The sequence below is a fragment of the Myotis yumanensis genome, unplaced genomic scaffold, assembly GCF_028538775.1.
Source record: "Myotis yumanensis isolate MYYU_CA2020_CCGP unplaced genomic scaffold, mMyoYum1.0.hap1 SCAF_3, whole genome shotgun sequence".
Classification (NCBI taxonomy): domain Eukaryota; kingdom Metazoa; phylum Chordata; class Mammalia; order Chiroptera; family Vespertilionidae; genus Myotis; species Myotis yumanensis.
The window spans coordinates 162368634-162390011 of record NW_027223754.1 but is presented as its reverse complement, the minus strand read 5'-3'; the positions used below and the strand labels follow the sequence as shown (position 1 = coordinate 162390011).

The 21378-nt window shown below is 41.7% G+C and overlaps 1 protein-coding gene across 4 annotated transcripts in view; it reads left to right on the top strand.

Annotated features, from left to right (window-relative positions):
• Positions 1-19571, top strand: part of EIF4B (eukaryotic translation initiation factor 4B) — a 32020-nt gene extending 12449 nt beyond the window's left edge. The window contains exons 3-15 of one of the 4 annotated variants that reach the window (XM_070410173.1): positions 670-878; positions 4149-4265; positions 6214-6268; positions 6877-7011; positions 8430-8573; positions 8671-8844; positions 11794-12022; positions 12901-13013; positions 14866-15079; positions 15853-15908; positions 16467-16572; positions 16857-16929; positions 17505-19571. In XM_070410173.1, coding sequence (XP_070266274.1) covers positions 670-878; positions 4149-4265; positions 6214-6268; positions 6877-7011; positions 8430-8573; positions 8671-8844; positions 11794-12022; positions 12901-13013; positions 14866-15079; positions 15853-15908; positions 16467-16572; positions 16857-16929; positions 17505-17585 — 1706 coding nt within the window. In that variant the 3' untranslated portion in view covers positions 17586-19571. Of the gene's footprint in view, positions 1-669; positions 879-4148; positions 4266-6213; positions 6269-6876; positions 7012-8429; positions 8574-8670; positions 8845-11793; positions 12023-12900; positions 13014-14865; positions 15080-15852; positions 15909-16463; positions 16573-16856; positions 16930-17504 lie in introns of all 4 variants that reach the window. The other 3 variants (XM_070410172.1, XM_070410175.1, XM_070410174.1) reach the window with 3 other exon arrangements.
• Positions 19572-21378: the final 1807 nt, after the last annotated feature.

Below are 21378 nucleotides of genomic sequence, written 5' to 3'. Positions count from 1 at the left end.
ATTGTAGACTGAAGAATAATTTTTCTATTGTAACCTATTTTCATAATTTCATAGATTGTACTTAACATAAGTGTTGATACCTGAAGTACAAATTCATGGGCAATGCTATAGGGACAGAATTAATCTTTTTTTTTTTTAAATAAAGGGAGGATAAACCATGAAGAAAATACTTTCTTTAACTGAAAGGCTAGAATGAGAGCTGTTCATAGTGGTTAAATACATTTGGCGTGAGAGAGACCCAGGTCGGAATCCTAGCTCTACCAGATTACCAGCTACTGCTCTACCATCTGTGTGACCTTAGTTTCCTGAAATCTGAGTTTCTTTCTTTAGAATGGGGAACAATCTCACAGGATTGTTAAAAAGATAAGATGGGATGCAATGAATATGACATCTCTAGCACATAGTAATATTCCATAAATAGTTGATATTCTCTTTCTCTTTGCTACATAAAGAATAAGAGTCACCATGATTCTGTTAACTAAAGCCTGGGCCTTGAAATACTTAGAAACAAATAGTCTTGAGTCTTTTTGTGTTGTTTTTCTGATTGTAATATTACCGTTTCTTTCTTGGGGTAGCTTATTTAATGCTTGGCATTTAGCATAGGTCCTCTTATTGTACAATGGCAGTGAGGGGAGTTTCCTCTAACTTATGTCCACTTTTCTATCCTAGTTTCAACCACTTGGCACAGTAATGATGATGATGTGTATAGGGCACCTCCAATTGACCGTTCCATCCTGCCCACTGCTCCACGGGCTGCTCGGGAACCCAATATTGACAGGAGCCGTCTTCCCAAATCGCCACCCTACACTGCTTTTCTAGGGAACCTGCCCTATGATGTAACCGAAGACTCCATTAAGGAATTCTTTAGAGGATTAAATGTAAGTCTAAAGGTTTAGGCAGCCCTAACTGGTTTGGCTTTGTGGAGAGAGCGTCTGCCTGCGGACTAAAGGGTCCCAGGTTTGGTTGCAGGCACATCCCCAGTAGGGGTGTGCAGGAGGCAGCTGATGATTCTCTTTTATCGATGTTCCTAACTCCATCCCTCTCCCTTCCTCTCTGTAAAAAATCAATAAAATATATTTAATAAATAAATAAAGGTTTAGGCAATTAACTAGATACAAAAAGTAGCATTATTGATAGTGACTTCTCTGATTTTCTATGTTGAGAAAGATTCTAAGATTGTGTCTAGACTTGGAAGAAGCGGGTGTATAATTAAATGTTTAGGCTCTTTGGCTGAGAATGTTCTCATCCAACACCATTGGACAATCTTAGAAAAATTAACGGTACCTTATTGATACAGGGAGAGTCTCTCAAACCCTATACCCCTTCTCATTAAGAAACTTAAACGTGAGATACCCTGTTAAATGTTAAAAGGTCCTCTTTTCTAGAGTAGAAAGTTTCTCTGAACTCAGCCATTCTGTTAATGACATTCAGGCTTACATCAAGATTACTAATTTTTTGTAAGAACATATTTAACTTAGCGGATATATTAGTATAATTTATATTAACAAAGTTTGCTTGCTTTAAAAGCTTAAGATAAGTATTTTTTAAATTTATTGGGGTAACATTGGTTAATAAGATTATATAAGCTTCAAGCGTCCATTTCTATGATATATGGTCTGTATATTGCATTGTGTGCCCAACACTCAAATCAAATCATCTTCCATCACCATATATTTGGTCCCTTTTACCCTTTACTATCCCGCTCCCCTTCCCTCTAGTAACCATCATACAGTTGCCTGTTTCTGTTTCAGTTTTATATCCCACATATAAGTGAAATCAAATGGTTCTTAGCTTTTTCTGACTGACTTATTTCGCTTAGCATGATATTCTCAAGATCCATCAATGTTATTGCAAATGGTGGTTTTTCATCTCTTCTTAATGGTATGTTTCAAAATGCTGGTCTATAAAGTTCTAGAGCAGTGGTTCTCAACCTTCCTAATGCCGCAACCCTTTAATACAGTTCCTCATGTTGTGGTGACCCCCAACCATAAAATTATTTTCGTTGCTACTTCATAACTGTAATTTTGCTACTGTTATGAATCGTAATGTAAATAACTGATATGCGGGATGTATTTTCATTATTACAAATTGAACATAATTAAAACATAGTGATTAATCACAAAAACAATATGTAATTATATATGTGTTTTCCGATGGTCTTAGGTGACCCCTGTGAAAGGGTCGTTTGACCCCCAAAGGGGTCGCGACCTGAAGGTTGAGAACCGCTGTTCTAGAGTATAGAGGTCCTGAGAAGTTCTTTTTTCAAACTTTGATTAAAAAATACTAAGGGCCGAAACCGGTTTGGCTCAGTGGATAGAGTGTCGGCCTTCGGACTCAGGTCCCGGGTTCGATTCCGGTCAGGGGCATGTGCCTGGGTTGCGGGCACATCCCCAGTGGGGGATGTGCAGGAGGCGGCTGATCAATGTTTCTCTCTCATCGATGTTTCTAGCTCTCTATCTCTCTCCCTTCCTCTCTGTAAAAAATCAATAAAATATATTTAAAAAAAAATACTAAGGACTTTAAAAAAATGAAACAATGAGCAGCAGGTTTTAGTTCTATTAGGTTTTTCTCCAGTCTTTGCCAATGAGAAAATACTTAAAAGCAGCTGCTCCCTCCTATTTTGTAGTTGGGTTTTTTTATGTGATTATATTTTTTAATACATTTTTATTGACTTCAGAAAGGAAGGAGGAGAGAGATAGAAACATCAGTGATAAGAGAGAACTATCAATCGGCTGCCTGCTGCACGCCCCTTACTCGGGATCAAGCCCGCAACCCAAGCATGTGCCCTGACCTGGAATTGAACCATTACTTCCTGGTTCATAGGTCAACACTCAAACACTGAGCCTCACTGGCCAGCCATTGATGTGATTATTTTTGACTGCCACCTACAAATTTTCTTCTCTGTTTAATTATGTAGACCAGGGGTCCTCAAACTTTTTAAACAGGGGGCCAGTTCACTGTCCCTCACACCGTTGGAGGGCCGGACTATAGTTTAAAAAAAACTATGAACAAATTCCTATGCACACTGCACATACCTTATTTTGAAGTAAAAAAAAACAAAACAAAATGGGAACAAATACAATATTTGTATTTGCATGTGGCCCCTGGGCCGTAGTTTGAGGACCCCTGATGTAGACCAACTAAAAGGTTGACCTGTTCTTGATTTTTCTCTAGTGGCCTCTTTCTCTAGAATGTTGGATAAAATCTCTGGTCTATTCGGGCTTTCCACCTTTATGCTCAGGAACTGGTCTTTAGCTACTTCCCTTTTCATGTTTTGTTTCTTTTTCTACTGTATTATGAGTTTAATTAAACTAGAATTTTTAAAAGACTATAATAAAATTTATATATCAGACACCAGAATAAATATCAAATCACTGGTACAGAAGATAAACTTGAATATAGTAAATCAAAAGGGTAAGGAAAACAGATGTGGATGACGGAAAGGAGATGGTGGGAAAATAAACGAATTTGAAATCGATCTTAAAATTGGACATAAAGAGGGCTTAACCTATTGTAAATAATTAATAAATAAAAAATAGTGCCAGGGATTTTTTTATGAAACTTTAAAGGAAAAAATCTTGCATTTACAATCAGAAAACACATGTTAACCTCAAATTAAAACCATGTCAGTGTGAATTTTTTCCTGTGCTTCAAAGAGTAAAAATTGAGTGGTTTGCCATCTCAGAATTCAGCAGAGGGGTTAGGGATGAGGGAGTTTACAATCCAGTGTTTGATTCTATCAAATTTTTGTTAATGTATGAAGACAATAGTTCTCAGATAAGTAAGGTTTCTGCAAAATATACTGCCCAGAAAATTTTTTGGCAATAATTGAGTTAAAGACTAAAATAAGCTAATTGTGGAATGGGCGATACAAGGAATACACTGAACTCGTGTTGTTTTTGTTTAGTGGTGTTTTTTTTTAAGGGTTAAATTTATATTCAAGTTGAAGAGGTTTGATAGGGTATACAATGAAGTCTGTCTTCTATCTCTTTGCAATGGTTTCTTGCTTGAAAACAACCAGGTTCTTCTGTATTCAAAAAATTTTATTGCATATAATAATGTATGGTGGTCAAAAGAGGCGAATGAACCAGAACACTGATTTGTGAAACATTTTTTGTTGTTTTTTTTGTTTTGTTTGTTTACTTCAGATCAGTGCAGTGCGTTTACCACGTGAACCCAGCAATCCAGAGAGGTTGAAAGGTTTTGGTTATGCTGAGTTCGAGGACCTGGATTCCTTGTTCACTGCCCTGAGCCTCAATGAAGAGGTAAAGAAAATAAGGGTGGAGAGTTTGAGGGGTGGGAGCTGACAAATCTAGTGTTTATCAAACTGGTATTTTTTTATGTTGGGTCAGTAACTGTTTCAAAGGTTCCCAGAATACCTATAAAGAAACGCCTGGGTTATTTAACAATGTAACACTTAAAAGTCACACCACACTTCAGCAAGATCCACAGGCCCCAATAATTCAGGGTGGTACTTAGGTGGAAAACTATGGAAGAAATTCACCACACCAAGTCTTTAATAGAATCTCACATTCGCTCATAGCTTTGCCTTAGATCTGGTGGCTTTGGTTTTTCAAAGTAATGTGACCAAATCAAACCAAATAGAAAAATCATATTAATCAGTTTAGTATTAAAAGGCATTTTCTCATTTCAGGGAAGTAATGGTGTTTCATTATAATTTTAAGAGGGTTCAGAAACATTTCCTATTCAAACGTCCTTTGTAATAAATACATGCTCTTAGGAATCTTTTACAGAAGAATGACAGTAAACATTCAGTCCTGCTTTTTATCATTGCCCATAGATGTTTTTCTATCCAGACAAATTGGCAGTTAAATAGGGAGAGGAGATTCAGCTGTTAATACATGAGAGGGAAATAGAGATTAAATCTAATTGTAATACAGTTATTACATGATTGGTGCTATGTAGTGATTCTTCGGCAGGATACTGAAGCATTTATTTGCCTTTTAGTGATGGAAGTTTGTAATCTTGAAACTTCTCTTTTTACTTCTAGTGGCTTTAGAAATCAAACTAATTATATCTGGGAAGAAAAAAAGACTTTTTTTTTCTTTCTCTTAATTCCAGAAATCCCTCATTATTTGTTGAGAAGGCAGTTTCCAGTGCCATTTGTGCCATAATTCTATGGTCCAGATCTGCCATTTGACGTGATTAAAACCAACACCTCTTAAAATATTTTCCTACCTCATAATTGAGTACCACTTTGATAATCTGAAGTAAATGCTAGTTAGAAATAAAAATTCACTTATATAGTTAAATATATGAAAAGCTGAAGTTATTCCAAAATAATTCTTCTCAGATCATTTTTTGGATCTTATTAATATTACTAATTTTTAACTTCTCAGTCTGGATTTTAAGAGAATAGCATGGGAGGACAGGTGCTGGGTGGAGGGGGTCAATGGGGGAAAGGGAGGACATCTGTAATAACATCTAAAGAATAATAAAGATAATTTTTTTAAAAAAAGAATAGCATGTAGTAATTATCTGAAGTTTGCTGGAATAACTGTTAAAATGTTGTCATGGTCCTAACTAAGGAGCTGCTGTGTATTTAGAGATTTTATTATAGTGGTATTTAAATAATTCTGGGTATTTTTAACTAAAATTCACTGTTATCCTTCTTCAACTGTAGATTCTACTGCGAAATGAGGAAAAATCAGCAGTAGAAATAATTGGGTTCAAAGTATATAAATAATGTGGGCAAGGGAAATCAGAGGGTATCCTGGAGGAACTGATTTACCCAAAGGTAATATTAAGTGGAAGAATTTAAGATTATACAGAGACATGCTTTAAGCAACTTTGTGATACATAGTAGTAAGGGCTCTGTAAATGTTTGAATGAATAATTACTCTGGACCCAAATGTGTCTTTTGTTTAGCTGTCTGGGGATTATTTTTAACTTACTATACTTGGTATTAAATTGCCTTTGATAGTTGAAAAGTTAAATTAACTCTATTCTGTGAAATTTATCTTTATAAAAATAAGTTAATTGACCTGACATCATTTAAGCCCAACTTAACTAAGTTTTCAAGTCTTTATAAAGGATTCTTTAGCCAACAAATTGGAATGTTGGGTAGATTACAATGTTTTTCCTTTATCTTCCTTCCCCCAGTGCTTCTGCTATGCCCAGATGTTCAAGGTCACTCATAGGATTTGTGCATAATGGGGCAAAAGGTTGGTTAATATGGTCCTATGCTCTCAGTCTCTAGGTAACAGGAGAATTCGAGTGGACGTTGCTGATCAAGCCCAGGATAAAGGTAAGGAAGCTGACAAGTTCTCCTGTTTTGTTATTGTCCTTTCCCAGAAAATTTTAGTAGAAGTAGATAGTGGTAGCCCTACTTTAATCTAGATTAGTACTTAACTAAGGATGATTTTGCCCTTAGGGAACATTTGTTGATGTTTGGAGACATTTTGGGTTGTCACAACTAGGGAGTACTACTGACATATAATAGAATCCAGGGACTAATCCAATAATGCGTAGGACACCCCCCCACAAGGAAGAATTGTCCAGCTCAGAATATTAGTAGTGTTGAGATTGAGAAGCCCTGATTGACATAGGTATTAAATGTATAATAAATAGATTAGTTACCCAACAGCACATTGGACACAAGAGGGGCCTAATTTATGTATATATCAGGGCTCCTCCTAATACAGAAGTTGAGAGATAAGCATTAAGCCAGTAGGAATAAATGTGAGGAAATATATCACTCAGTTGAATTGGAGAGTGCACTTGTGATAACTTTGTGACTGTGCTGTGGTATGAGCAAGAAATAAAGTAAATTGAAGGGAGTTTTCTACGCATGCAATTAATATTGAGCAAATGTTTTTGTGGACTTGTTTGTTATTTTATTTTATATATCTACAGACAGGGATGATCGTTCTTTTGGCCGAGATAGAAATCGGGATTCTGACAAAACAGATACAGACTGGAGGGCCCGTCCTACCACAGACAGCTTTGATGACTACCCACCTAGAAGAGGTGATGATAGTTTTGGAGACAGTAAGTTCATTTTTATCAAGTTCATTTTTTCTGTGTTACTTTCTCTCTTTTTTTAGAGACAGTTGTTAATAAAGAAACCCAACAGATTCTACAAAGTAAAGTACTTGAATTAACATGACTCCAGCAAGATTGATGGGTTTAGAGTGGTATTTAGTAATTCCTCACTTGATATAATTGATAGGTTCTGCAACTTTTAAGTGAAACAGCATATAATGAAACCAGTTTTACCATAGGCTAATTGATAGAAACAAGAGTTAAGTTCTACATTATTGGAGAATTTGCTGTACAAAAATTCTTTGCATTACTGGAAGCAGTCAAAATGTAAGTTTATAAAAATACCTTTTAAAATAACAAACTTCATTCACTTCAGAAATACTAAATGTTTGCCATATGCCAGATATTGTTCTAAGTTCAGGCTAAAGCAGTGAACAAAATAGACAAAAATCCCATCTTCATTGGACATTGTTTATACTAGGGAAGAGAAACAGTCTATACTAATAAAAGGGTAATATGCTAATTAGACCCAGAGACCTTCTGGACAAAGCCATGGTGGCGGGGCCGAGGCAGAGGCAGTTAGGGGCGATCAGGCCAGGAGGGAAGGACAGTTGGGGGTGATCAGGCCAGCGGGGGGGGGGCGGGGTAGTTGGGGGCAAGCAGGCCAGCAGGCAGGTGAGCGGTTAGGAGCCAGTGGTCCTGGATTGGGCCTATCGGGGCTGTCTCGCCCAGTCCCGATAGGGGCCGGGCCGGACAGGGCCTGCTGGATGGGAGAAGGGACAGGGGCTATGCCAGCAATCGGACATCCCTCTCGCAGTCCAGGACCCCTCGGGGGATGTAGCAGTGCGCCAAGCAGCAGGTAGCCAGGGAGGAGACCAAATCGGGGCTGGGCACCGCACTGCTCACATTCATCCCGACCCACTGCGCCTGCTGCCATGGAGTCAGAAGAGGCTCCCACTGTGACAGCTGCACTCGCCAACCATGAGCCAGCTTCTGGCTGAGCAGCACTTCCCTTGTTGGAGCACACTGACCAACGGGGGACTGCTCCTGCATTGAGTGTCTGCCCCCTGGTGGTCAGTGCGCATCATAGCGACCGGTCATTTCACTGTAACAGTCGCTTAGGCTTTTATTATATAGATGTTTTAGTATCTAAATCTTTAATCCTGAAAATTCATTATGGAATATATATTTTTCTCTCCCCTAACTTCCTCCTAAATTGTTAGCCCAGCAATGTGTATTGGATTACTAGAGAAATATTTTTGAATTCAATAATACTTCAATTCAATACAAATTCTTCTATATAGTGTGACATTTTTATAAAAATGGATACAGCAGTGAATATGAACTCAAACCAAATTGGCCTAATTGGCTCTCTTGTTTCTTTAGTATCCAAAAAAAATGTTACCTGTCTCTCTTTTCTCCAGAGTATCGAGATCGAGATCGTTACGATTCAGACCGATACCGTGATGGGTATCGGGACAGTTATCGTGATGGCCCGCGCCGGGATATGGATCGATATGGTGGCCGGGATCGCTATGATGACAGAGGCAGCAGAGACTATGATAGAGGTCATTATAAAACACCGTTAAGTTAAATTGCTTTTTTAAAGAACTTCTCGCTTCCCTCCAGTGTGATGATTACAATTTGGGGTATATTTATTTACAGGCTATGATTCCAGGGTAGGCAGTGGCAGAAGAGCATTTGGTAGTGGGTACCGAAGGGATGATGACTACAGAGGAGGCGGGGACCGCTATGAGGACAGATATGAGAGACGTGATGACCGGTCATGGAGTTCCAGAGATGATTACTCTCGGGATGATTATAGGCGTGATGATAGAGGTAATCGTTTTCTTTTGCTTGCTTAATGGGGCAGACCACTGCACAAACTGATGGGAAAATTCTCAGTTATGTTCAAACCCCTTAAGTGGACACAATTTATATATTGTGAAGGATGCAGCAGAGTGTAATGGAAAGAGCATTGGATACACATGACATAATGGAAATAAAGCAAAATATTTCTAACTTCCTTTAGTATATAGATATTTGGGTTAAAATGTATTAAGTAAACTAAGTTGGAAAGGAAAAAAACAATCCTAGCCTTTTAACAACCTTTTATCAGCCCTGACTTGGTGCCAAGTGCTTTATATATATCATCACCTATAATCCCCGAGTTAAGGAAGGTAGACCTAGACAACTATCAAAACACAGTGGGGTGACAGAAGTCATCAGAGCCATATTGAAAGTCCAGCACAGTACAGTCTTTCCTCCTCCCTCAAAAACACAAAGCAAAAATAGCATTTCCAGTTTTTTCTACAAAATCTTTAATTCTTAAAAGCATTGCTGTTATCTGTTTTCAATCAAGGAATCTTATCTAATAATAGACAAACATGTAAATTGACCATACCTTTGCTACGCTAACCAATCAGGAGAGTGTGCAAATTAACCCAACAAAGATGGCGGTTAATTTGCATACATAGGCTCCAAGCGGCGGAGTGAAGTCTGACGGCCCCGGGACCGGCTCCAGCCGGAGCCCGGCCAGAGCGAAGGCCTGGGTCCTGGGTGCCAGAGGCAAACCGGTGCCAGCAGTCAAGGGAAGGGAAGGCCTATTGCACGAATCTCTTTGTGCAACAGGCCTCTAGTGTATAAATCAGGGGTCCTCAAACTTTTTAAACAGGGGGCCAGTTCACTGTCCCTCAGACCGTTGGAGGGCCGGACTATAGTTTAAAAAAAAAACTATGAACAAATTCCTATGCACACAATTAGCATATTCCCTCTTTATTGGCTGTGGACACTGCCATCTGCGATGGTGTGAGGGTCAATTAGCATATTCCCTCTTTATTAGATAAGATTATAAGAATTTGTGTCTGCAGTTATCACTTTACTTGTGAGAAAAGTGGAGGCTCAGATGTGGGCCTCAGGTCCTCTTTGGCTCCTGACCTGTTCCTTTCATGCCATACCTTCCCTCCCCCAATAGCTGTTCACCTGATTGATTGATTGATTGATTGATTGATTTTTTCTGGTGGCCTTACCCCTTTTCTAACAGATTTCCCTGACTCACTTCATTCTTCACTCTGGCCCAAATTGTCTTTCTGGAACAGTATCTAATTAGGTTATTCTCCTTCTTTTGAAAACCTTCCTAGTCATGGGCCCTGGCTGGGTACCTCAGTTAGTTAGAGTGCCACCCTGATATGCCAGTGTTGGGGGTTCAATCCCTGGTCAGGGCACATATAAGAATCAACCAGTGAATGCATAAATAAGTGGAACAACAAATCGATCTTTCTATCACCCCTTCCTCTATAAAATTAATTTTTAAAATATTTAAAAATTTCTTACTCTCCATGGTCTGAAAGATCTCTCTTTGTCTGTATTTCTAACATAAAGGCCCTTCACTGTTCTGCCTCCAGCTTATCCCCTCAGTGTTGTGTCTCATCCCTTTTACATCTGCCCTATTAGGTGTGCAGTTCTCAAGACTCAGGCGTTAGCACTTTAAAGCTGTCCCAGTCTTACAACTTTCATATGAATAAGTCTGTTTTGTAGAACTTAGCATATTCTTTTTTGAATGTTAGAGGACATTTATTCAAGTTGGGGACAGTAAAATAAGAAAGGGCTGGGGAGCCCTAGCTGGTTTGTCTCAGTGGGGTAGAGCATCGCCTGTTTACCTAAAGGTCCCGAGTTCGATTCCAGTCAAGGGCACATGCCCGGGTTGCAGAATCAATCCCCAGTAGGGGCCGTGCAGGAGACAGCTAATCAATGGTTCTCTCTCAACATTGATGTTTCTATCTCTCTCCCTTCCTCTCTGAAATTGATAAAAATATTTTTTTAAAAAAAATTAAAAAGGGGATTGGGGAAGTGAGCCTAGGCTGAGCTGCTTTGGCTCACTAAGAGGGATCCTTGGGGACAGATTCAGGGGGTTTGCCCAGGATGAGCTGCACTGCTCATTGCTCCCTGGTTGCAAGCCTCAAGGGTCCTTTAGAGTTTTGAAGATGCACACCTGTGGGAGAAGAGGGGAGGGAGAAAGGCACGGGCTTGCTCCTGGGAGGGAGAATGCACATAGGCTTTCTTCTGTATCTTTGTGTGTCTGAAATATGTAGGATAACACTGAAGTTGAGAAACATGGCTTCCTTGAAACACTCGACCTTGAGAAATGCTGATGACTTGAGTCAGACTCCCGTAGAGCGTATTCAGAAGCTCAGTGTTGCAGGCTCTGCCCTGTGAGTCACTGTCAAATGTATATTATGCACAGGGCAAGAGTATAAGACTGGATAGAGTCTGCCCTGCATATTGTTACAAGCTCTTAACCTACTGAAGTAATCCATCTTCCACGGACCACTGGTGGGTGGTGAGGTCCACAAGTTTGGCGACTGCTGGTTTAAGGAAACCTTTGGACCAGCGGTTGTCAACTGGTGGTCCATGAGGTCTGAAAGGTTGGCGACCGCTGTTCCAGACCACATTTTTGAACAAGATACTTTCATGTTATAGTCTATTGTGGTTGAAAATTTCTTCCCAGGTAATAATAATCATGATAAAGGATTGTTTTTATCATGTAAATTTTTACCATTTTTAATCTTTCCCTTAGTCTGGTACTACATCATGGATGTGGTAATGGAAAGAATGATTGGACTTGGTTATTCAAACCACCCATTTTCTAATCTCCCTCCTTACCTTCTCTGCTGAATTGGCTAGGCCACTAATCTGAGTCCCATGTAAAAGCTATGTCTGGGAATCTGGCTTCCAGCCATCAGCTTCTAGTTTTGAAAACCTATTACTTAAGAGTTTTATTTGATGTAGGTCCCCCCCAAAGACCCAAACTGAATCTAAAGCCTCGGAGCACTCCTAAGGAAGATGATTCCTCTGCTAGCACCTCCCAGTCCAGTCGAGCAGCCTCCATCTTTGGAGGGGCAAAACCTGTTGACACAGCTGCTAGAGAACGAGAAGTAGAGGAGCGGCTACAGAAGGAACAGGAGAAATTGCAGCGTCAGCTGGATGAGCCAAAACTAGAACGGCGGCCTCGAGAGAGGTGAATTTCCCATCTCTGAATCCAGTGGTTCTTCGTGGGGGCATTACATCTCCAGGGTACTTGGGAAATCTGTGTGGATGCTATTGGTTGTCCTTATCGGCATTTAGTGTACATGGTCTGGGGCTGCCAGGTGGTCTGCAGTACATGGATGGTTTAACCAGTTAAGAGTCATTGCCTATCCTTCACACTTTTCAAAAGGCCTACTCAGTTTAACCTGCAACAGATATAAATTGGTGGTACTTTAATACAGAAGTCAGCAAATTATGATCTGGGCCTTTGTTTATAAGTGAAGTTTATCTGAGCCTTTAAGAAAAATTTGCAAGCCCTGCTTTAGTATATAAAGTAAAACCCCACCATGGTGAGTGGGCGGATTTACCTCATGAATTTACTAGGGATAAAGTAGAGAGAAGATGTTTTACTATTTTTCATTTTTTTACTTGTATGTATGTTGGTTACTTAAGATACTAAAGGAGTCATCACAGGTGGCATTGGCTCTAATAGGTTAGAAACCTATAACAATGTTCTGGACAACTAGGCCTAGTTTTAAATGACTTGCAGAATTATATTTTCAGTAAGGGTGGGCAGTGTTGTAGATTATGTAGGAGAATGTTCTTAACCCTAGCCCAGTGGTCGGCAAACTGCGGCTCAAGAGCCACATGCGGCTCTTTGGCCCCTTGAGTGTGGCCACGAAGTTTCAATCGCACTGTATGTGCGCGCCCGCACATGGTATTTTGTGGAAGAGCCACACTCAAGGGGCCGCAGTTTGCCAACCACTGCCCTAGCCAATGCAAAAAGTGGTCATTCTTGGGGGGTCAGCATGAGTTCAAGGTGGCCTTCACTGAACAAATAACATGTATTTTGTTAAATCTTGTATACAGACACCCAAGCTGGCGAAGTGAAGAAACTCAGGAACGGGAACGGTCAAGGACAGGAAGTGAGTCATCACAGACTGGGACCTCAGCCACATCTGGCAGAAGTAAGTCAGACCAGGGTGGGTATCATATTATTGCCATTTTCCATAACCTATTCATAACCAAATTATGCAGAGACTTTGGAGTGTTAATTTCAATCCTGGACTCTCTATTTGGATTAGTTCAGATAGGTATTAGTTTTACATCTCCTGCTCTGAAAAATCTGAGAAATGGGCACCAGGGGAAGACTTAGATGATCTGTTTAATAATTTTCCACTAAAGAGTACACTTAACTATTACATTTGTCCCTTCATTTATGTATTGACATCTGAGTTTTGTTTATTCAGAGCAATCAATGTTTCAAGTGATGATATTCTGCTCTTGATTCTTTCTTCCTCCCTTGAATTTACTGCTTGGTCATAAGCATGTTTAGTGCTTTGGAAACGGAATGGTTCAATTATAACACCCCCCCTTCCCTTAGTGTAGTGATTCTCAACATTCCTAATGCTGAGACCCTTTAATACAGTTCCTCATGTTGTGGTGACCCCCAATTTCATTGTTTACAAATTGAATATAATTAAGGCATAGTGATTAATCACAAAAACAATATGTAATTATATGTGTTTTCCAATGGTCTTAGGCGACCCCTGTGAAAGGGTCGTTCGACCCCCAAAGGGGTCGCGACCCACAGGTTGAGAACCACTGCCTTAGTGTAAGCCAGTGTTTGGGGGCGGGGTTTTGTTTGTTTGTTTGTTTTTGTTTTAAGGCTTCTTCTCCCACCTCTAAATTGATTTGTACTTGAGCATTTCAAAACATGGCTCAAGGCTGGGGTAATTTGGAAATAGTTGTCCACATGCTGTAGAAGTTTCCTGGAAATTATTCGTGCTGGAGTAGACTCTTAGTAACAGGATATAATGCCTCTTTGTACCCAGGTAGGAGTATGATAGTTGGGTTGATTTATAGCCCTACTTCTGAAGAGCTTGCACTTAAAGTGTAAAAAGAATCTGACAACATAAGCTCCTAGTCTCGAGACATTTTGTGTATGTTGAGCCTATAAGTTCATCAGTGGTTTCTGGGGTTTGCGGATTTAACATAGGTCCCCTTTTTTTATTGTTTCAAGTATTACATGTCTCCTCCCTGCCCCCATTAACCCCCCTGCCCCCTCACACTCCCACTGCCCATGTCTGTGTCCATTGGTCATGCTAATATGCATGTATACAAGTCCTTTGGTTGACCTCTAATCTCTCCCCCTCCCCTCGCCTTTTCTCTGAGGTTGGACAGTCTGTTCCGTGCCACCTTGTCTCTGGATCCATTTTTGTTCATCATTTATGTTGATCATTATATCCCACATATGAGGGTGTTTTTTTTAATTGATTTCAGGAAGGGAGCGGGGGAGAGATAGAAACATCAATGATGAGAGAGAATCGTTGATCAGCTGCCTTCTGTATGCCCCACACTGGGAATCAAGCCCACAACCCAGACATGTGCCCTTGACCGGAATCGAACCCAGGACCCTTCAGTCCACAGGTTGACCCTTTATCCACTGAGCCAAACTAGCTAGGGCCATAGATCCCCTTTACACACACACACACACACACACACACATCATCATCATCATCATCATCATCATCATTCTCCAAGTACAACCATTTTAACAATGAGATTAGAAAAGCTATCATCCTAAAACAAAGACTGCTTGCTCATTTCTAGGAAAGGTCAGGGGCTATCCCTGGAGAGTCATTTTTCCAATTTCTCTTGAATCAGTGAAACATTTTCTCATATTTTGGGAGCCAAGTTAGAGACTGTATTTAAGAAAAATGATAGCAGTAAATATGGGCATAGAACATTTCCCACTCTGTTGAGATCCTAATAGATGGTTGTACAATAAGCCTATTTTTGATAATTTGACCCTCTCCCACTCTGACTTCACAGATGCACGAAGGAGAGAGAGTGAGAAGTCTCTAGAAAATGAAACATTCAATAAGGAGGAAGACTGTCACTCTCCAACTTCTAAGCCTCCCAAACCTGAACAGCCTCTAAAGGTAATGCCAGCCCCTCCACCAAAGGAGAATGCTTGGGTGAAGCGAAGTTCTAACCCTCCTGCTCGATCTCAGAGCTCAGACACAGAGCAGCAATCCCCTACAAGGTGAGTCAGCTTGGAAACAGCAGTTGGTTAGCTGTAGAATCTTTTTTTTTTTTTTTCTGTCCTCACTGGAGGATATATTTTTTCCATTGATTATTTTTTCTTTTTTTTTTTTTTTTTCTTTTTTTTAGGAGAGAGGAGGGAATGGAGGTGGGGAGAGAGAAACACTGATGTGGGAGAAACACACGGGTTGCCTCCTGCACAGCAGGCCCTGATGTGGCCCAGGGATCGAGCCAAAGTATGTGCCCTTTGGTCTGCGGACTGGCGCTCTAACCACTGAGCAGACCAACCAGGGCAGCTGTAGACTCTTAAATGTTGTGATGTCATGATAGAAAGTGCTCTGAGGGGGGCTGGCCTTAGATAGCACCTAACCCTGTCTACTTTATTAGTTCAGATTCAGTGGTATAATGGAGCTGGCTCCTGAGCACCAATGGTTCCATTTTCTAGAGTTTTTATAGCTAGTTGACATTCCTTTGGTGCCTGAAAATCTGCAAATACTAGACTCAGAACCCATAGCGGCCACATGTTGGCAATGGGAGGGTCACTTCCATAAGTCTTAGGATCCTCATTTGTAAAATAGAGAATAATATTAGCCTTGCATGACTGTGATGATTCTAAAGGACATGGCAATTAGTGTTCAGATAATGCTTTTGTTGTTGCTGTATTTTCACGTGTCACAGCGTTATGTGTTTTTGGTTCTCTATGAGCTTGGAGAGTGATAAGTTTCTTCTCTTCTTTAAGACAACTGATGATGTGATCACACGTTTTTCTTCTAGCGGTGGGGGGAAAGTGGTTCCAGCTCAGCCGTCTGAGGAAGGACCAGCCAGGAAAGGTAAGATAAAAAGGAGAACAGGTTTTGTTCAGCTAGAGGCCTAAATTAAAAGGCCTATAAAGTCATGAAATACTGAACTTCAGTGTATTTTGCACCAGGTTTTGTGTTAAGGTTCTTAGATTGTCTGCCTTTTCTTGCCATTAGAGGGCAGGAGTGGTCTCTAGAGAAAGCATGGAACCCTGCCCTTTCCTGGTAGAACAGGGGGCGGGGGAATCGGAAGGAAAATACCATGCTCAGTACAGATTAGAAATGTCACCATCTGCAAGGCCAAGGTCACTCGCAACACAGCATCATAGCCCTTATTGCCAGTTGGCTTTTTGTGATGGCGTAATCCTACAGTGGAACTTTTTAGTGGGTCTTGATGTCGGGGGAGGGGTGTGTGTTATATATAGAGAGTACGTGGGAAGAAGGGCTTAGGAAGGAAGTCTGGGTTGGGGTGAGGTTTAATTTCCCTGGGTACATAATGAGCACATTTTTCTCCAATCCTTAGGAAACCTAGGGGAGGGAGGGTAATTATTTACTTGCCTTCCATTTATTTTTGCATTTCCACTCAAGCAGATGAAAATAAAGTGGATGGGGTGAGTGTCCCAAAAGGCCAAAGTGGGAACTCCAGCCGTGGTCCAGGAGATGGAGGGAACAAAGACCACTGGAAGGAGTCGGAGAGGTAAGTGTGTTCTCTTTCCTGTCGTTGGTAACTATTGTCTGAGGCTTAGGCATCCCTGTCTTTGTAATTAAGAAGTTTTTGGTTCTCCAAGCATTGCCAGATCTCACACTGTGAACAAACTAAAATCAATCACTATAAACAGTTACAGTTCTGAGAATCTAGAAATAACACAAAGTGTCCAGGTATCAAGACCTGTTGACTGGAGCTGCCTGTTGAGTGCTTCAGAACTGCTTACGGGTTTGGGGAGTCCTCCTAAGGATGTGGCCTTACACTCATCTCTGCAGGAAAGATGGCAAAAAGGATCAAGACTCCCGATCTGCACCTGAGCCAAAGAAACCTGAAGAAAGTCCAGCCTCCGTAAGTGTCAACGGCCTGCCCAACTCTACTTCCCTTAGCTTTTCCTGTTGAGCCCCTTACATTTAGGGCTATAAACAGTGATTGGAAATAAGGCACTGCTGCTCATTTGACATAATGAAAGTTTAGCATTTTTCTCTGTTCTGCCTTTCACTACTCTCACCCCTTTTTCAAGATGAAGGGTCATGTGTGACTTGGGTCAGAACATGTGTGCATGCCTTCGACAGCTCTCCCCGGCTGTGGAAACGCGTCAGTAGAAGCTAGTGAGCAAGCAGGTGGTTGCGGTCTGGACTAAAGTATCAGAATCCAGTTTCTTGGAATTGTTTTTAAATATTTTTTTAATGATTTCAGCGAGCCTGGGAGAGAGATTCAGAAACATCAGTAGTGGGAGAGAATCATTGATTGGCTGCCTCCTGCATATCTGCAACCTGGGCATGTACCCTGTTCGGGAATCAAACCTTGACCTTCTGGTTCATAGGTTGACTCTCAACTACTGAGCCACACCAGCTGGGCTGTTTCTTGGATTTTGATGTGAGAATTTAAGGCCTTGGTCACTTTATCACTCTTCTCTGTTACAGAAGTTCAGTTCTGCAAGCAAGTATGCTGCTCTATCTGTGGACGGTGAAGATGAAAACGAGGGAGAAGATTACACCGACTAGACCTCTACATCCTGTTTTCTCCAAGTCTCTCTCTACTCTGGAACGTTCGAGAGCAAACCAAACCTCTAGCCAGACAAGACAAAATAAAACTCACATCTCCTGGAGACTTCTTAACTTTTTTTAAAAAAGTGAAATGAAATGAAATTTTTTTGCATGCTGCTGCAGCCTTTAAAGTATTGAACTAACTGGAGAATCGTCAGTATAGCCAGAAAGACAGACATATTTTAATGGGAAAGTTGTGCACTTTTATGACACATGCAGTCGCCCATGTGATTAGTGCCTAGGGGGCCTCCATTTAGGAAAATGGCAGTGACAGGGATGCAATGTCTGGAATCTGGTTGGGCAGTAGGGCAGGTATGAGGAAGAGGATGAGATTTGTACCTTTAATTCTTACTATCCTAATGTGGCATTTATGAATTCTCAAATATCTGAATAAATTCCCTATCCTTGGAAAGGTAGGTTTAGTCTCTGAAGTTTTAGTCTCCAGGAGGCTGCCAGCCCCTCCTCTTATTTAATTCTGAGTTACTGGGGCCAGCCTAGGGGGAATGCCTTCATTTTTACCCCCCAGGGGGGTAGCTGGGAGTGAGTCTACAGGCCTCTAAAGAATAGGACTGCTTGGTGACCAAAATAAGTGGGGAAATCGTGGTTTGAAAAGAAGCTTTGGGGAGGTGATGAATTATTTTGAACCAGAAATAGGGGAAAATGATGTGACCTCCAATAAACACATGAATGGTTACTTCCTGGAGCAGGAAGCACTTAGGGGTGTGGGAATTCCCAAGTTTCTTATGTGTCCTGGTTTTTCCCTTTCTTAAACACTATCCTTTCTCAACGTTCAAATACCCACATTCTGTTGAAATCTTGAAGCTTTTAAATTTAGACTGTTTTGTGTTCCTCATGCTACTCTTTCCTGTTACCTCCCAAAAAGCAGCTTCTGTTGAAGCCACAGACCTAGTGCCCCAGGCATCTGGATCCGCCCCTGGGAGCTGTCAAATGAGGAATCACTGCTCTTCTCAAGTAAATCCTGGCTCCTTTGCCTTTGACTCTCCTGTTCAGTCCTGACCCCTTTCACACCTCAGAAAACTAGAATGAATGGTCTTAGGTGGTAAGGGCGGTGGATAAATAGGGACAGTTAAACTGGGAGCCTTTCTTGTGACCTTGATTGGGGTTTTGTTTGGAGGCTTTTAATTTTGCGGGTTTGGGGGGGTTGGGTTTTTTTTTTTTTTTCCTACAAGTTTCCTTTTCTCCACTGAAATCCCACACCAGTGTTTGGATTTATAATGTGGCCTAGATCAGTGTGGTTTTGTTTTGTTTTTAGCTTCCCTTGAAAATAAATGATAATGGAGAGAACTCTTTAACAAGGTCCTGGATTCTCTTGCAACACAGTAGCTTAACTTGCCTGCTTTTATGTGTACCTTTGTACTGTCAGCTCAGTAGGTGGAATCCTTATGGGCAATATTGGTACCTACAGAGAAATGAGACCTTGGTCTCTTGTTTGCAAGCCCTTCTCCCATCAGTCCTAGGTTAGAGCTTGTCCAGCTATGCGGGGGTGTTGGTTTACGAGTGCTGCAGCAGGGGGCATAATGAATCATTTACCCGGTGGACATAAAAAACATACTAGTTAAGTAACTAACTGGCTTGGATGGCCAGGAAATGGCTTTTAGAGAGACCCGAGGTTGAAAGGGTTTTTTTTAACCATTTGCTGTAGATGATGAAAAGGTAGGGTTTGCCCTCTTCAAGTCTACTCCTTCCAAATAGTTGTGTCCAAAAAAGCGGTTCTTTCCCACTCCCCTACCATGTCCCCCATTAAAACAAACAGGGATTTATGTCCTACTCGATACATGTAAAATTTGTACAAAAATATCTTCTATGAAAATGATTTGTAATCTGTAGACTTACTACCTGGGAGATGTCTTGAGATGTGAATCCCATCCTTTGGGTTATGGGGGTTTTTTGTTTTCTCCAAATAAATCTGATCTTTAAAGTTCATTTTTAATGCTGAAATTCTTTAACGATACACTCCATGCTCCCAAGTCCTTTTTGTGGACTCCCCACGGACAGTCTGCTACCCTGCCTTCCCATCTCCGAGTACCATTTTGTGCAAGTACAGAGGGTAGGGTTTACAAGGGGAATTTATCTGGTCATTGAGGCCCAAGAACTAGAAATTCACATCAATTCCCCTCCAGCATTTTTGCCTGGTGTTAACTTTTAATATCATTTGAGCATATCTGCATTCCGTTTCCTATGCTGTTTGTTTACTAAGATGAAGTGTGAGCCTCTGGGGATAAAGCCTCATGTCCTTGAGGCAATGCCTCCATAAACCTTGCCCTTCGGCTATTGGAAGATTCGGCCTCTTTTCCTGGGTTGAACTGCACAGGCAGAATGGAGTCTAGGTTACCACTTTTTTAAGATTTATTAATTGATTATTAGAGAGAAACATTGATATGAGAGTGAAACATTGTCTGCCTCCTGCACACCCCAAACTAGGAATCGAGCCTGAGACCCGGGCATGTGCCCTGCCCTGGAATTGAACCAGTGACCTGGTGCATGGGACCAAAGCTGAACCAACTAAGCCACACTGGCCAGGGCTAGGTTACCATTTTTAATCATTGCTCAGACTTTGTGGGAATTTTCCAAACAGAGGGACAAGCTGTTCATTGTTGCAAGGGCAGGAAAGAGGTTAGGAGAGTGGCAGAGAATCCTTAAGGTCACAAGTGGGTGGAGCACAGAAAGCCCAGGAAACCTCAATCAGTTCTGGGGACTAGAAGCCAAGAGGAAAGGGTTGGGGGAAGTGAAGGGAGTTGGGAGCGTAGTTACACAGTGGCTTTCCCCTGGGCCGACCAGCAGCTGGTGTTCTGGTTTCTTGCTGGTACACTGATCTCTTCAAAGTTGAGAGATAAGAAAGAGGCTCACTGTACAGCCTATCCATGTGAGTGTCGGTAGGAAGGGAAAAGGCCCTGCCCAAGCTGTCTGGAACCTACATGGCCGTGCTTGCTTAACTGCCGCTTCGGCACCACAGTCCGTCACACTCTCCAAGCCTTCATTTGATCCACTCCCCTCGCTGCACTACTGAGGTTTGGGAGAATGGTGATGGGGAGTGGGGCATAAAAGTGGGAAAGGCTAACATGAAGGAGGTTCAAGTTGGTTGAGCAAAGGGCAGGGAGGAAGGAACCCCCTCTCCTACGTCCCAAAGGATAAAGTCTGGGGAAAGGTAGGCACTGGTACGCCCCCATCCGATCAGAGCCCTGCAGCAGAAATGCATCTTAGGCCTGGCCAGCCTTTGCTGCTAATCTCAAACAACCAGAAGGGTGTGGGCATGACATTCGACTTTACAAGGATCGATTTTAGGCTGGTTGGGTCCCATGTGTATAACGGACCATGTAGCCTACTTTCTCCTAAACAGAATCAAGCACTAGGCTCCGGATCCTAAGGCAGTGAGGGTCCCAGTCAGTGCTGCGGGCATTACCTCAAGTGCTAAATGAGCTCACAGCATCTGGTTTCGCAGGAAGTGGGAGAGCTACACATCTGCTCCTGGGAAGCATTATTTCTCAAATAAAACTTGTTTCTCAGCAACCATAGCAGCCCCTAGGGCCACAAGTGAAGGGGGGACTCGCCTTCCCTCACCCTCCCACCTCACCAGAAAGAAGGGGTTTGGAAGAGGCAAGCTGTGCTGCTCCCCGCCCAACTGCAGCAACCTCGGGTTGGACAATACAAGCTCTGTCCTCAGCCAGGAGATCCGCCTCTGGGTCAGCTCTGCTCTTCCCCCCACTCTTCCTGGTTCCCAGCGTCCAGCCCT